Below are 12,464 nucleotides of genomic sequence, written 5' to 3'. Positions count from 1 at the left end.
TTACTGCTTCAAAACATCTCGTAAGTTACCAAATGGCAAGACTTGGTCAATTCTTTCAACACCACTTATAAACATTGCCAATCGATCAATTCCAATTCCCCATCCACCAGTAGGTGGTAACCCCAATTTCATCGTTTGTACAAATGCCCAATCAGGAATCAACATTTCATCATCATTAAACTCCACCTTATTTACTTGCTGTTGTTGAAACTTGGTATATTGCTGCTGTGGATTATTTTCTTCTTCGTAAGCATTTACGTATTCTTTGCCATTAATAAAAAGTTCAAATCGAGATGACACGGGGATGTTGTTGATTGTCCTCGACTTTGCCAAGGGTGATAAAATCTCTGGTTGGTTGTAAATGAATACCGGTGTGTTTGGGTGTTTGGAAATACTTAATGACTCCAAGTATATCTCACTTAAGTTGTTGAGTAAATTAGTTGGGTTAGGATTGGGCGGTACTTGTAAACCAAGGCGCTTGTAGTATTGTAAAATACCATCAAACGATAAATCATCAAGTGACAAACCAGTGACTGCTTTTAACGTAGGCAAGAAATCGTACTTGGGGAACAGCTCCAACACCACGGGTATTTTAAAAATTTTGAAAATTTCCACGAGTAGCTCTTCCGTCATTTGCATCAATTCGTCTAAACTCGTATATGCTTGATAAAATTCACAAGATGTAAATTCAGGATTATGAGTTTGATCAATACCTTCGTTACGAAAATTGTTGCCAATTTCAAATACTTTATCAAACCCACCAATCACAAGTTTTTTCAACCACAACTCTGGCGCCACCCGCAATTGTATATCATTGTCTTTGAATTTTGTCCTAAATGGATTAGCATTTGCACCAGTTCCCTCATTACTTAATATAGGAGTTTGAACTTCGAGAAAATCGCGATTGAGTAGAAACTGCCGTATACACTGAATGACCTTGGATTTAATAATGATGGGCTGTTTGGATCTAGGGTTGACCAAGTAGTTGAGAACTCTGTTATTATTTATGATTCCCTTATCTATCAACTTGTTTGGCATTTTGGACAAACAAGGAGTTAATAGCTCAATCGACCTACTTGCTTTCAAAGTAAGCTCTCCAGTTTTCGTTCTTGAAGCATGACCCTCACAACTTATGTAATCTCCAGGCTTGAACCATCCATGTAGTTTGTTAAACTCAGTCACATCCATTCCCATAAGTTTATTAGTAGCCATTACTTGCAATTGAGTATTGTCTTGTTCCAAGTCAATGAAAAACATCCCTTTACCAGCTTTTCGGATACTGAGTATTCGTCCTTCCACAATATACTCCTTTTCGAATCGATTATTTGCAAACAAATTAAAATCAGTCTGGCCAAATTTGCTACGGAATGTGGGTAGACGTATGACAGATGCGTTGCTGCTCTTTTGTCGTATAGTTGATATACGTGGGTAATACAAGCCCCGATTTGAGCTTGATTCAATCTCGTTAGCTCTACTTTCGTATGTCAAGTCTGAGTCTAGATGGACTGGCGCAGTAGTGAACCTCCTCAATGTTAATATGGTTCTGCATCTCCGAAGCAATTGGGTATGTCGCTGCATAATCAAATCGAGGATCTTTACGTTCAAAATATTATGGTAGTAGATCTCTCATCCGAGGTTGAACAAAAGATATTTTTCTGTGTTTTCTAGTCTCACGACTGTTGATGAAGATCTCTTTTGAAAAACTTCCATCGCAACTCTCAAAATCTTTAATACCGAGAAGCCGCATTAGCAGCATTAACAGCAACCATCTGTAACCAAGACTTGGAAGAAGTTTTCCCCAAGGGAGATATATACATAGCAGCCGCAGGAAAATTCCATTTCAAGTAAGAACTATGGATTTTGAAGCTAGAGAAGATAGAGATGGTGTACGATTATCGTGGTCTTCGGTACCGAAATCGAAATTGCAACATCAAAGAAATGTTATACCTTTAGGAGCATTATACACACCATTAAATGATAAAAGTGAAATACCAGTTTTGGATAAGTCACATTTAATAACCTGTCGTTCATGTCGTTCAATACTAAACCCTTTCGTCATTGTCAACAACGGCACTTGGTCATGTCAATTTTGCAACGTGCCTAATCAACTACCAACACAGATAATGGCTGAAGATGGAACACCTCTTTTACCACCAGCCCTAGACGGACAGTGCACAACAGTAGAATATGAAACTGGCAGACAAAGTGCTTTGCCACCAGTGTTTTTCTATGTTGTTGATACTTGTTTTGAAGGTGAGGATGTTGAGGCTGAGTTTGCCAAATTGAAAGAAAGCTTGGTCTTATCTTTGAGTCTCTTGCCAGAGAATGCATTGGTAGGGTTTGTTTCCTTTGGGAAGCATGTTAAAGTGCATGACTTGACTTCAAATGATGATCTCAGTTATACTTTTAACGGGAACAAAGAATATAACTTGGAACAAGTGCAGCAAACATTAGGGTTACTGGGAAGCGGAATTAGTAATGCTGGATTGCTACATGCTCAAGGTAATGCTGATCTTGAACACTTGATTGGACACGCAGCTAGACGATTCTTACAACCACTCAGCTTGGTCGAATACGAGTTGACAAATATTATTGAAAATCTCGTACCCAATTCTTTCCCACATGGTGAGTATAGTGATCGTCCATCCAGAGCCACTGGTTCAGCAATAAATGTGTCAACTTTGTTATTGAAGAGCATACTTGGTGATAATCATTTAACTGGTGGCCATTTGATGGTGTTTATTGCCGGTGTATGTACTATGGGTCCCGGCAAAATTGTTGACACACCATTGAAAATCCCAATGAGATCTCACCATGATATTTTGAAAGAACAATCCCGTCTAATCAAAGCACCAACAACATCGTCAAAGACTAAAACCGATACATCTTTATTCAAAGAAGCCAAAGCATTTTATGCCAAAGTAGCAAAGAAATTGGTTGTTTTGGGGCTCAGTTGTGACCTTTTCATTGGAAGTTATGATCAAGTTGGATTGTTCGAAATGGACGAAGTTTGTGCCAAAACCGGTGGAGTTATCGTCATGACCGATTCTGTAAGTACAGCAATCTTTCGACAAAGTTTTGCCAGGTTTTTTAAAAAGCAAGAGATTAATAATGAATGGCTTGATATGGGGTTTAATTCAACATTGGAGATTAAAGTGTGTCAAGACTTGAAAATTGAAGGATTGATTGGTAACGCACTGGCATTACCATTCAATAAAATGGTTGCTGCTAATGAACGAATGATTAGTGAACGTGAAGTTGGACAAGGTAGAACCAATAGTTGGAAATCATGTAGCGCTGATCCACGATCAACTTATGCCATATATTTTGAAAAGATGGATAACCTACACACAAACAATGCTGCTACATTTATACAATTTTTGTTTCATTATCAACATCCTAGTGGTGAATTGAGACTACGTGTTACGACCGTGCCTGTCAATACCATTCTAGATTCGGATAGTGCGCAATTAGAAGCTGGATTCGATCAAGAAGCTGCTTTGGTCCTTGTTGCTCGTGAAGCAGTTCAAAAACTACAAACTGATTTGCACAGGAAATTTGTCAGTGGTACTGCTCTAAGCAAACAATTGGACCAAGTGTTGATTGATTTTTGTACACGATTTGCCGTGTATCAAATGGGCAAAATGGATTCATTTAGATTGTCAACCACTTATTCCCTTTTTCCGCAATTTATGTTTCATTTAAGACGATCCCCATTTATCAATGTTTTCAATAGCTCCCCCGATGAAACTAGTTTTGTGCGACATGTGTTTATGCATGAGGATTTGGCCAATTCTTTACTTATGATTCAACCTACATTGTTATCATATGATATAAACAGTTGGGGATCTTCAACTATTGACGAAGAAACCAACGAGGAGGTCATCAACGAACCAGAATCAGTGCTCCTTGACTCAATGAGTTTGGGGAAATCCAAAATCTTACTTCTTGATACATTTTTCCAAATTTTGATTCATCATGGTTCACAAATTGCTCAATGGAGGAAAGCAGGATACCATGAACAAGAAGAATATGCATATTTCAAAGATTTTCTTGAAGCACCCAAAAGGGAAGCAATGCTGTTATTAGTTGATCGATTCCCCTTGCCTCGTTTTATTGATTGCGATGAAGGTGGATCACAAGCAAGATTCTTGATGGCAAAATTGAATCCAAGTACCAGTTATGCGACTAATGTCAATCACTTTTATGGATGGGGTGATCGCTCTGATGTTTTCACTGATGATGTTAATTTGCAACTGTTTATGGATCATGTTCAACGAGTTGTTACATCAAAGAAGTAGGAGGGCGCGAAGGTACGAGCTCACACTAAAAAAGCTCTATACCAACTAGCATTTATACTGATAGACTTATTTTTTTACACACTAGCTCCTTTTTTACGAATATTCCTTCCTCTTTGCAGCCTTGATTGCATTCCTCAAGAATGGACTTGGCTTCAGTTTAGTGTTACCCTCTGATTTAACAGACTCTTCCCCAGCTGGTCCCTCATTGAAATCAACATATTCAGCCAGTGTTGCATTAAGATCATTGTTTTGCAGCTTCTTGGCTATAAATTTAACCTTGTCATTACATGTCAAGTGTTCCTTAACTTGGCCAATTAATTCACCATAATCGTCAAAAATCAACTCCGACCCAGTCAACTCGTGCCAATTGGTTTCGAAAATACGACCATTTATCAACGCCGATGCATCAATGATGGGGTTAGTTCTACTAGAGCCGCCTTTGTGATTACCGCTCACCTCTGTCGCCTTCGATGTACTTGTGGGTTGATTATCACGAGTGTTTGAAGTAGATGTAGATGTATTGTTTGATATTTTAATCAATGGCGATTCGTCACCTAGACTGGTCATTTGCAACCGAGCTGATGGCTTCAAGATGTTGTTCTTGAATCTTGGAGTTTTCCTCGTCTTGGTTCGATCAATGGTGAAATCTTCTTCATCTAGCTTTTTCGGTACATTTGGTAAATCAACCGTTATGTAAAAAGTCTACACGCAAAGCAACAGTTAGTACGGTGATCAACGGTTGTGTTGAAAAAAAAAAGTGCTTTTGATCATATAGTTGAATCATCTATTATAATAAAAAAACAATGGGTAAGCTCTAACGTGGTCTGCAAAATAGACAACCTCTATCTTTAGTTTCTAAAATTGGTTCAAAAACTTCGCATTTAATTTTGTGTTTGAACTGAACCTTGATCCTGACACAATTTGACATTCAAAAAACACTCTTCGGGTTTCTACGTACCTCATATCCATCATCGTTTGTAGTCTCTTCGGTCCCAGTGGCAACCTTTGTCACTGGAGCTTCCTCTTTGTGAATAGAAGAATTTTCCTCCAACTCACTTGTTGTACCCTTGGCAACAGCCTCTTTTTTCCTTCTGGCAATATCTTCAGCTGACCCAGCTTCCACACCCGTGGTGAAATCCCAATTCATTTCTTCTCCCTTTGTTAAAAACTCGCAATTACCATTCATGACAATCTTCCAATCGAAATCATCGGACTCGGAAGCACGCACGTATTTCGAAAGCGAGCAAGCACCGGCTCTCAACATGGTTTGATCTGAGTCAATGGGACTAGTAACCGAACCCAATTTCAACAATACACTTCCTAAGGCAATCTTTGTTGCTGCATGAGTTACAATCAAGATGTTTTCAATCTCTGGATATTCTTGTTCGAACATTGGGATAAACTTATGCCAGAAGTGTGTAGCTCTCGCGTAAATCTCTTCACCTGTTTCACCTTCAAGATTGGGAATAACTCCTAATCTATCTCTCGGCCAAACAGTTTCCTCATCCAAAACATTTGGGAAAAACTTGTTCAAGTCAGCATAGTCAACTGGTTCTGGAACGATTTTCCTACCCTTTTTGAACCATTCTCCCACTCCTCTATCTAAATGGACCTTCAAGTCTAACACTTCAGCGATAGGTTCAGCAGTTTGAACGCATCGATAAAATGGCGATGTCAAGATGAACTGTGGCTGATCTTTAGTTGGCAATGAATTTAAGTATGCTGCCAATTGTTTTGCTTGATCAACACCATGTGGGGCTAATGGTGGATCACTTGGGACACCTGTAGGGTTAGGAGGATGTGGAGGTGGCAACCAGTTCATACGGTACCCATGTCTAGCAATATATATCTCTTTGATTGTCATTATTGAGAGAAAGGGGAAGTTAGTAGATGAGATTAATGCTGATGCTGGACACTCAGGGAGCACTCTGGTCCTAAAATTCGTAAACAAAAAAAAAAAAAAAAATGAACTGGGCAGAGAGCTCAGAGCGCATCTAATTTACACACAGAGATTACTTGAGATAATATACATACCAGTAACAACGCATTTACATTCGTAAAAGTGTACAAGAGGATCCTTTTTATTGTAATATTCAAAGTATGTATCAACCTAAACCAACATTTCCAATGGATTTTCCACAATTCTCTTCAATTCTTTAATCCATTCACCTCCAAGAGCGCCATCTACGACTCTGTGATCAAAAGTACCAGTAATTGTCAAAACATCATCAAAAACGAATCCTTGTTCGTTGACATCACTGGGTACTGCTTTCTTTTCAGTAGTTCCAATAGCAACAATTGCAGATTGTGGTGGGTTGATGATTGATGTGAAGGCAGTGACAGCATGGTTCATACCCAAGTTGGAAATACAGATAGTACCACCTTGGTATTCTTCTGGGTTCAATTTGCCAATCTTGGCTCTCTTGCCCAAATCTTTGATTTCGTTAGAAATGGCAGATAATCTCTTGTTTTGAGCATCTTTGATGATTGGAGTTATTAAACCAGTTGGAGTGGCAACGGCAACTGAAACATCAACATTTTTGTATTGTCTAATGACACCTTGGTCACCCAACCAAGCCGAGTTGATTTGTGGTACTCGGACTGATGCAACAGCAATAGCTTTGATCAAAAGATCATTAACTGATAATCTGTATCTATCTTCGGCTGATGCATTCAAAGAAGCACGTAATTTCAATAATTTTGAGACTGAAATTTGTGATTGGATGATATAAGTTGGTGATTGTTGAGTTGATTGTAATAATCTAGTGGCAATAGTTTTTCTCATGTTGGTCAATGGGATGTCTTCATAAGTAGCACCTGCAGGAGTAGCAGTAGCAGCAGTAGAGGAGGCGGCTGAAGCAGCTTGTGCTGGCTCAAGACCTTCAAGATCCTTGGCAACAATTCTACCATGTGGACCAGTACCTTTAACCAGTTTCAATGAAATACCCTTTTCCAAAGCAATGGTCTTGGCTAAAGGTGAGGCAAAGATTCTTCCTGATGGTTTGGCAGAGGAAGATTTTGCGGAGGAGCTCGATGTTGATGGTTTAGATTCAGTCTTTTTTGGTTCCTCTGACTTGGATTCCTGTTCTTTTGGTTTCGATTCTTCTTCCTTTTCCGGTGCTGGTTGTTTTGGTGCTTCACCAGCATCAGCGGCAGTAAAACTATCAAATGCAGAAACTTCACTAGCATCTTCAACATAAACAGCAATTGGTTCACCAACTGGAACATCCTTGGAGCCAGCTTCTTTCAAAATTTTGGCCAAGTAACCTTCTTCTTGAAATTCGAAATCCATTGATGCTTTATCAGTTTCAATTTCAGCAATTGGTTCACCAGGAGCTAATTCGTCACCAACTTTCTTGGTCCATTCTAAAATACCACCTGAAGTCATAGTTGGAGATAAGGCAGGCATATGAATGACAGTGTGTGGTGGGAATTTACCCGATGAATAAAGTCTAGCCAATGTTAAGAAAGATGAGGTTTTGATGGATACTGGTTTAGTGGCAACAGCAGCAGTTCTTAAAGCCATTGCTGACCTGGAAACAGCAAATAAAGCGGAAGACATTGTAAAAAAAAATATATGAATAGGTTATTGATAAGGGTAAGTGAGTGCTGTGATCAAGTGGAATGAACTATTCAGTAGATGCTGATGATGATGAAATTCAGATTTTTTTTCTTTCTAACTTGGTGAGTTTCTCTCCTGTTGCTGTGTCAAAACGACCTTTGTGTACAAAGAGACACACACAAAAGACTACAACATATTGTTGGGTACTATCTACACTGTAAGTTGGATGAGAGGAAGGGACCTACTTTCTTGCACAGAATCTACGAAACATGCTAGTCACGAAAACTACAAATGCCAGCTACAAAATCTGTTTGGTTGATTCTATATAACCGTCCTTTTACATCGGCGTACAATAAACTCCGAGATAGTTTATTTTTTTTTTGTTGGTTAGCTAGTTGCGCATCAGTGTTTTCCGTTTTACTCGGAAGTATATCTCCGAGGGACAAAAAGATTTTCTAATTGAACCAAAGGGCTAGCAGAAGGATGCAAAAAGGAGAGACATAAGGAAAGCTTTACGACACCTATGCTATAGCAAACACAAAGTATTAGATTAAATTGAAAAGATCTATGTATTGGCATCTACAAAATGGGCGTCAGTGACTACTAAATTCCATTATCAAATACTCTGACACTTTGGTATGGCCCCTATTCCCAATATCACCCTTCTTTTCTCAATATTTCTCTCCACTCTTATTACATCAAGTTGACATCATCACTATTGAACTGACTCTTGCTTATTTTCCCTGAGGTACTTCTATCCATAACAAACATTTGCGATACATCCTTATACCCCTTCTCCTTAACACAATCATCTTGATAAATCACTTCAACTGCATCATGCTTCATCAATGCATCTTTTGCAGTTTGCCATGAAAATCTAATGAATCCGAAACACCAACCAAATACAGGGTCAACATTATGATTCAACCAATAGCTAGTGTTTGGATCACTGGGGTAACCCGATCCCAATTTTTGGCCCTGTAATATAGGTAAATGAGTATTGTAATGACGAATGTTTAAATCTCTAGTAACTTTGGCCACTACTGATGCGGTTGAAACAATGGGGTATACACTATCAGCTTTTTTGGACACGGTAATATCGATTGTTGGGAAAAGTTTCTTCAATTTAGCTTGATAGGACACTGGTGGCCCAACTGTATCAACATAAATCTCAGTTACATTGATACCCTGGTTTATAACTTGCTTGATTAAATTGATTGTCGCATCATGGGCTTGCTCATTCAAGTTGTATGCACCAATTCCATGTACTGAACGTAACATTCCCAGTGATATATCTTTTGCTGTCATTGTAGTTGTCGCCCATCCGATATGTTTATTCAACTCATGTTGGTCAGCATCTTCAATCATTTGAAACAATTGTTGTCGTTTATCATCGGTCAATTGCTTTGAATCAGCAAATCCATAGGTTTTTTGTAACTTGCTCAGAAAATCCTTTAATGAATATGCAAGCCCATACACCATGGGACCTAGTACTGGCCCTCTTCTAGCTTCGTCAATGCCAATGACAACTGGCTTTGTCGGTGCTTGTGAAATTTCATATGGAATTTCTGAAATGTATGTTGAAGTTTTAAACTCTTCAAAATAGTGTATACTGGTTATAGAAGGAGGTATCCAGTTGCCTGTATCTAGTTTCACTTTTTTGGTATCAGGAGAAATGATGCCCTCAGTACCACTCTCTATAAATACTTGAGCATCCGGTTGTTGCTCTTGTTGCTCCTTCTCTAGCGCCTGCTCTGACTCAACATCCCTTATATTTCTTTTGAGAGCCCTAGTAACAGTATCTGTACCCAATGTGGGCTCTACAGCTGCTAGTGACATTCCGATGGTGTTGTATAGTTTGGTGAACAGTTTTGGTGTCAATGGATCAATTGTTATGACTTTTTGAGACCAGAAGTACAAAATCGTCAAACGCGTCTGCGAGTAAGTACAAAACAGTAGAGCCCTCTTTCTCGAATCTATATACTATGCCAATTACAGAATGTGACTCGCTCCTTACGCTAACAATACACTCTCTACTATTCCTTCCTTAATGCCATTTGAGCAAATTTTCGATCCAAAGAATTAGACAACCCATTCATCTCCTCCTCAGTTCTGCCATATAATTCAAACCACCACTTCAAATCAGCCGAATTGAAGAAAATAACCCCATCAAAGTCGGAACCAGAATCACTTTCATCTCCTTCAACAATGCCATTGTTGTTGTTATCGTTATATGCTTTATTACGAAATTCATTTGGTCGTGAATTGAAATAATCCCAAATTGAAACCGTCAGATCATAACATTTGTGAACTTGTAGCAACTCTCGTTCAGAATCACAAAGAAAAGATCCGTATTGACATGAATAGTAATGATACAATAATCGTTTGAGAAATCTTGTATTGAATTCAAATTTTGTTGGGTGTTGACGGACAATTTGGTAGATACAATCTAAAAATTGATGGAAAACTGGTGATCGCTCGTTACTGCCACTGTAGATGCTTGAGGTAGTTGAATAAAACGGTTTATCGGTGTTGCTGTCTGGTGAATTGGGGCGGTTGTAGTTGGTGTTACCATCAGGGTAATTAGATAACCCATTTTGAGCACTGTTTTTAATATCGCGAGCTGCTCGAGCTGCTTTTTGCAAAAACGAAGTGACACTAGCAGCAGCAGCAGTAGCAGTAACTCCAGCAGCGCTTCCTGCTGCACCTGATGTTGCCTCACTTGCTAATTTGTTCTCCAATTGCAAACTGTCGATTGATAACTCCGACGACACTTCATCACCACTCTTGTTACCTTCACGTAGTTGACTTACTTGTTTGTGTGGCTTCTTGGATTCTTTTTTCATGACAGCACCAATGCAACCACCATGATCAGCTCTGGTATTGAATTTGAACCCAAAGCTGACCCATTCTTTTTCAATCAATACCATAAACCCTTTCATTGTTCTATAATATGGGTCTAGACACAATTGAGCCAATGCTGATACTTGTGATGTTCTATCCCAACCATCGGAACAATGTATAATCACATTGGTGTTATTTAAATGAATCGATTTGGTTATTCGATCAACAGACTGTAATATAATTGAAAGTCGATTTAACCATTGTGTTTTGGTTAATGAATGCTGTAGAGCCGCTGCTGCAACAACAGAACTTTGCGCTTGACCTGGAACTGATGGTTGTTGAAACCTATCAAGATCGTTCAATATTGTTGTTAATTTAGTTAGTGAATCTCTCACCACATGGATATTATCAATGTTGCAAAAAATCTTGTCCACTTGTCGCGGACTTCTTGAATGATGTGAGTTGTTGTTGTCGTCACCATTTGAATCATCATTTCCGGTTGGTTTCTTGTTGCGGTAGTTGTCTACATTTTCAGTCCCCGCTCCCAACGCATGTTGGGCCATTGCATTCGTCACCGGTCTCAAATCAACTAGTAAATTTCTCTGTGTTTGTTGCGATTGGTACTCAAAAGCCTCATCCACTTCAGCCAGTTTCAACCTGAATCCGCGTTCGACATCTTGGCAATGGAAAATCTCACCAATCAATTTCTCATCTTGAATTGACCGATTTTGTAAATTAAGTCCGACTAGAGGCTGAGCACATCTAGCTATGACATTTCCGTTGATATTAGATTTATGCTTGTATACTACTGCTGGTATCCTTTGTTTGGACCTGAATTTAGCAGCATGTTTCAACACATTATCGGATATTGTGTTGGGAACGATAAATTTGCAAGGATACGAGGGACAAAACTTGTAGTCTGCATTCACTTCAGTCATTCTCCAAAATTGCTTATCGCTTTCATTGGGAATCAACCCCAAACGGGTATATTCGGCCACTGGATCATAAATATCCCATCCTCTTGTATCCAACTTCTTTTCTAAATTATTGGGGACATACGCGTATGCATATAATGATTTGATGTCGTTGTCAACTTTGGCAACCGTAGCCAACGAGCTCAACTTTGTAAACACCTCAGTACATATTAAATCATTTTTGAAATCAAATGAAAAATACGTGAAATCCTTACATTGCAATCTTATATTTGAGGCACTATAATTGTCAAAACCTTCAATTTGAGGTGGAGATAGTTGAGGCTGAGGTGAGGGGGAGTTGGTGGACGTTGTTCTGGTTGAGGAGCTAGAAGTTGCTGCATTGTTGTTTAGCCAGGTCGACCCTCGACTTTTCGCCATCCTCTCAATTATAGGGTAGCAAATCCATATTTCCTTTGGTGGACTCGACGTAGTTGATGCTGACGCTGATGTCGTTGTGGCTTGTTTTGGGTTTGCCGTGAATGTATATACAAGATGATGTGACGACAAGATCAAGGTTCCTAAAATGTATGACCCTCGTCTACTTAGCACAACACCGTGCACAGTAAAGACGTTTTCCATTGTTGGTTATAATGTTGTAGTTATCTTGGTTCGTCTATTCTTCTATACGACGAACAAAATGTGCTATATCTCGACAAGATCTTTTGATAAGAATGGATTCGACGCACTGAGCAAAAAAAAAAAACATCACAGTTTTGTCACAAGAGGTGCAAAAAGATGCGAAAAACAAGGGACACAACTTACACGCAACCCATTCATACGAGA

The 12,464-nt window shown here is 39.0% G+C and overlaps 6 protein-coding genes across 6 annotated transcripts; 1 reads left to right on the top strand and 5 right to left on the bottom strand. All coding sequences in view use genetic code 12, as the record gives it.

The window, feature by feature from the left end:
• MSK1 (lysine--tRNA ligase) lies at positions 1-1,257 on the bottom strand (the record flags this gene model as incomplete). The annotated part of the gene is made up of 1 exon (XM_036808417.1): positions 1-1,257. The coding sequence occupies one exon, from the start codon at positions 1,255-1,257 to the stop codon at positions 1-3; it is 1,257 nt and encodes a 418-aa protein (XP_036665156.1).
• Positions 1,258-1,853: 596 nt separating this feature from the next.
• On the top strand, positions 1,854-4,301 carry CPAR2_805310 (uncharacterized protein; the record flags this gene model as incomplete). Its single annotated transcript, XM_036808416.1, has 1 exon — positions 1,854-4,301. The coding sequence occupies one exon, from the start codon at positions 1,854-1,856 to the stop codon at positions 4,299-4,301; it is 2,448 nt and encodes an 815-aa protein (XP_036665155.1).
• A 93-nt stretch (positions 4,302-4,394) lies between these two features.
• CPAR2_805300 (transcription factor TFIIIC subunit) lies at positions 4,395-6,165 on the bottom strand (the record flags this gene model as incomplete). Its single annotated transcript, XM_036808415.1, has 2 exons — positions 4,395-5,003; positions 5,260-6,165. The coding sequence occupies 2 exons, from the start codon at positions 6,163-6,165 to the stop codon at positions 4,395-4,397; spliced, it is 1,515 nt and encodes a 504-aa protein (XP_036665154.1).
• A 246-nt stretch (positions 6,166-6,411) lies between these two features.
• Positions 6,412-7,863, bottom strand: LAT1 (dihydrolipoyllysine-residue acetyltransferase; the record flags this gene model as incomplete). The annotated part of the gene is made up of 1 exon (XM_036808414.1): positions 6,412-7,863. The coding sequence occupies one exon, from the start codon at positions 7,861-7,863 to the stop codon at positions 6,412-6,414; it is 1,452 nt and encodes a 483-aa protein (XP_036665153.1).
• Positions 7,864-8,556: 693 nt separating this feature from the next.
• RNH35 (ribonuclease H2 catalytic subunit) lies at positions 8,557-9,702 on the bottom strand (the record flags this gene model as incomplete). Its single annotated transcript, XM_036808413.1, has 1 exon — positions 8,557-9,702. One exon carries the CDS (start codon positions 9,700-9,702, stop codon positions 8,557-8,559), a length of 1,146 nt encoding a protein of 381 aa, XP_036665152.1.
• A 197-nt stretch (positions 9,703-9,899) lies between these two features.
• Positions 9,900-12,260, bottom strand: CPAR2_805270 (phosphatidylinositol-3-phosphatase; the record flags this gene model as incomplete). The annotated part of the gene is made up of 1 exon (XM_036808411.1): positions 9,900-12,260. The coding sequence occupies one exon, from the start codon at positions 12,258-12,260 to the stop codon at positions 9,900-9,902; it is 2,361 nt and encodes a 786-aa protein (XP_036665151.1).
• Between the last annotated feature and the right edge of the window lie 204 nt (positions 12,261-12,464).

Source organism: Candida parapsilosis, contig 005807 (assembly GCF_000182765.1).
Source record: "Candida parapsilosis strain CDC317 annotated contig 005807".
In the NCBI taxonomy this organism is placed as follows: domain Eukaryota; kingdom Fungi; phylum Ascomycota; class Pichiomycetes; order Serinales; family Debaryomycetaceae; genus Lodderomyces; species Lodderomyces parapsilosis.
This window is presented reverse-complemented; position numbering and strand designations above follow the sequence as displayed.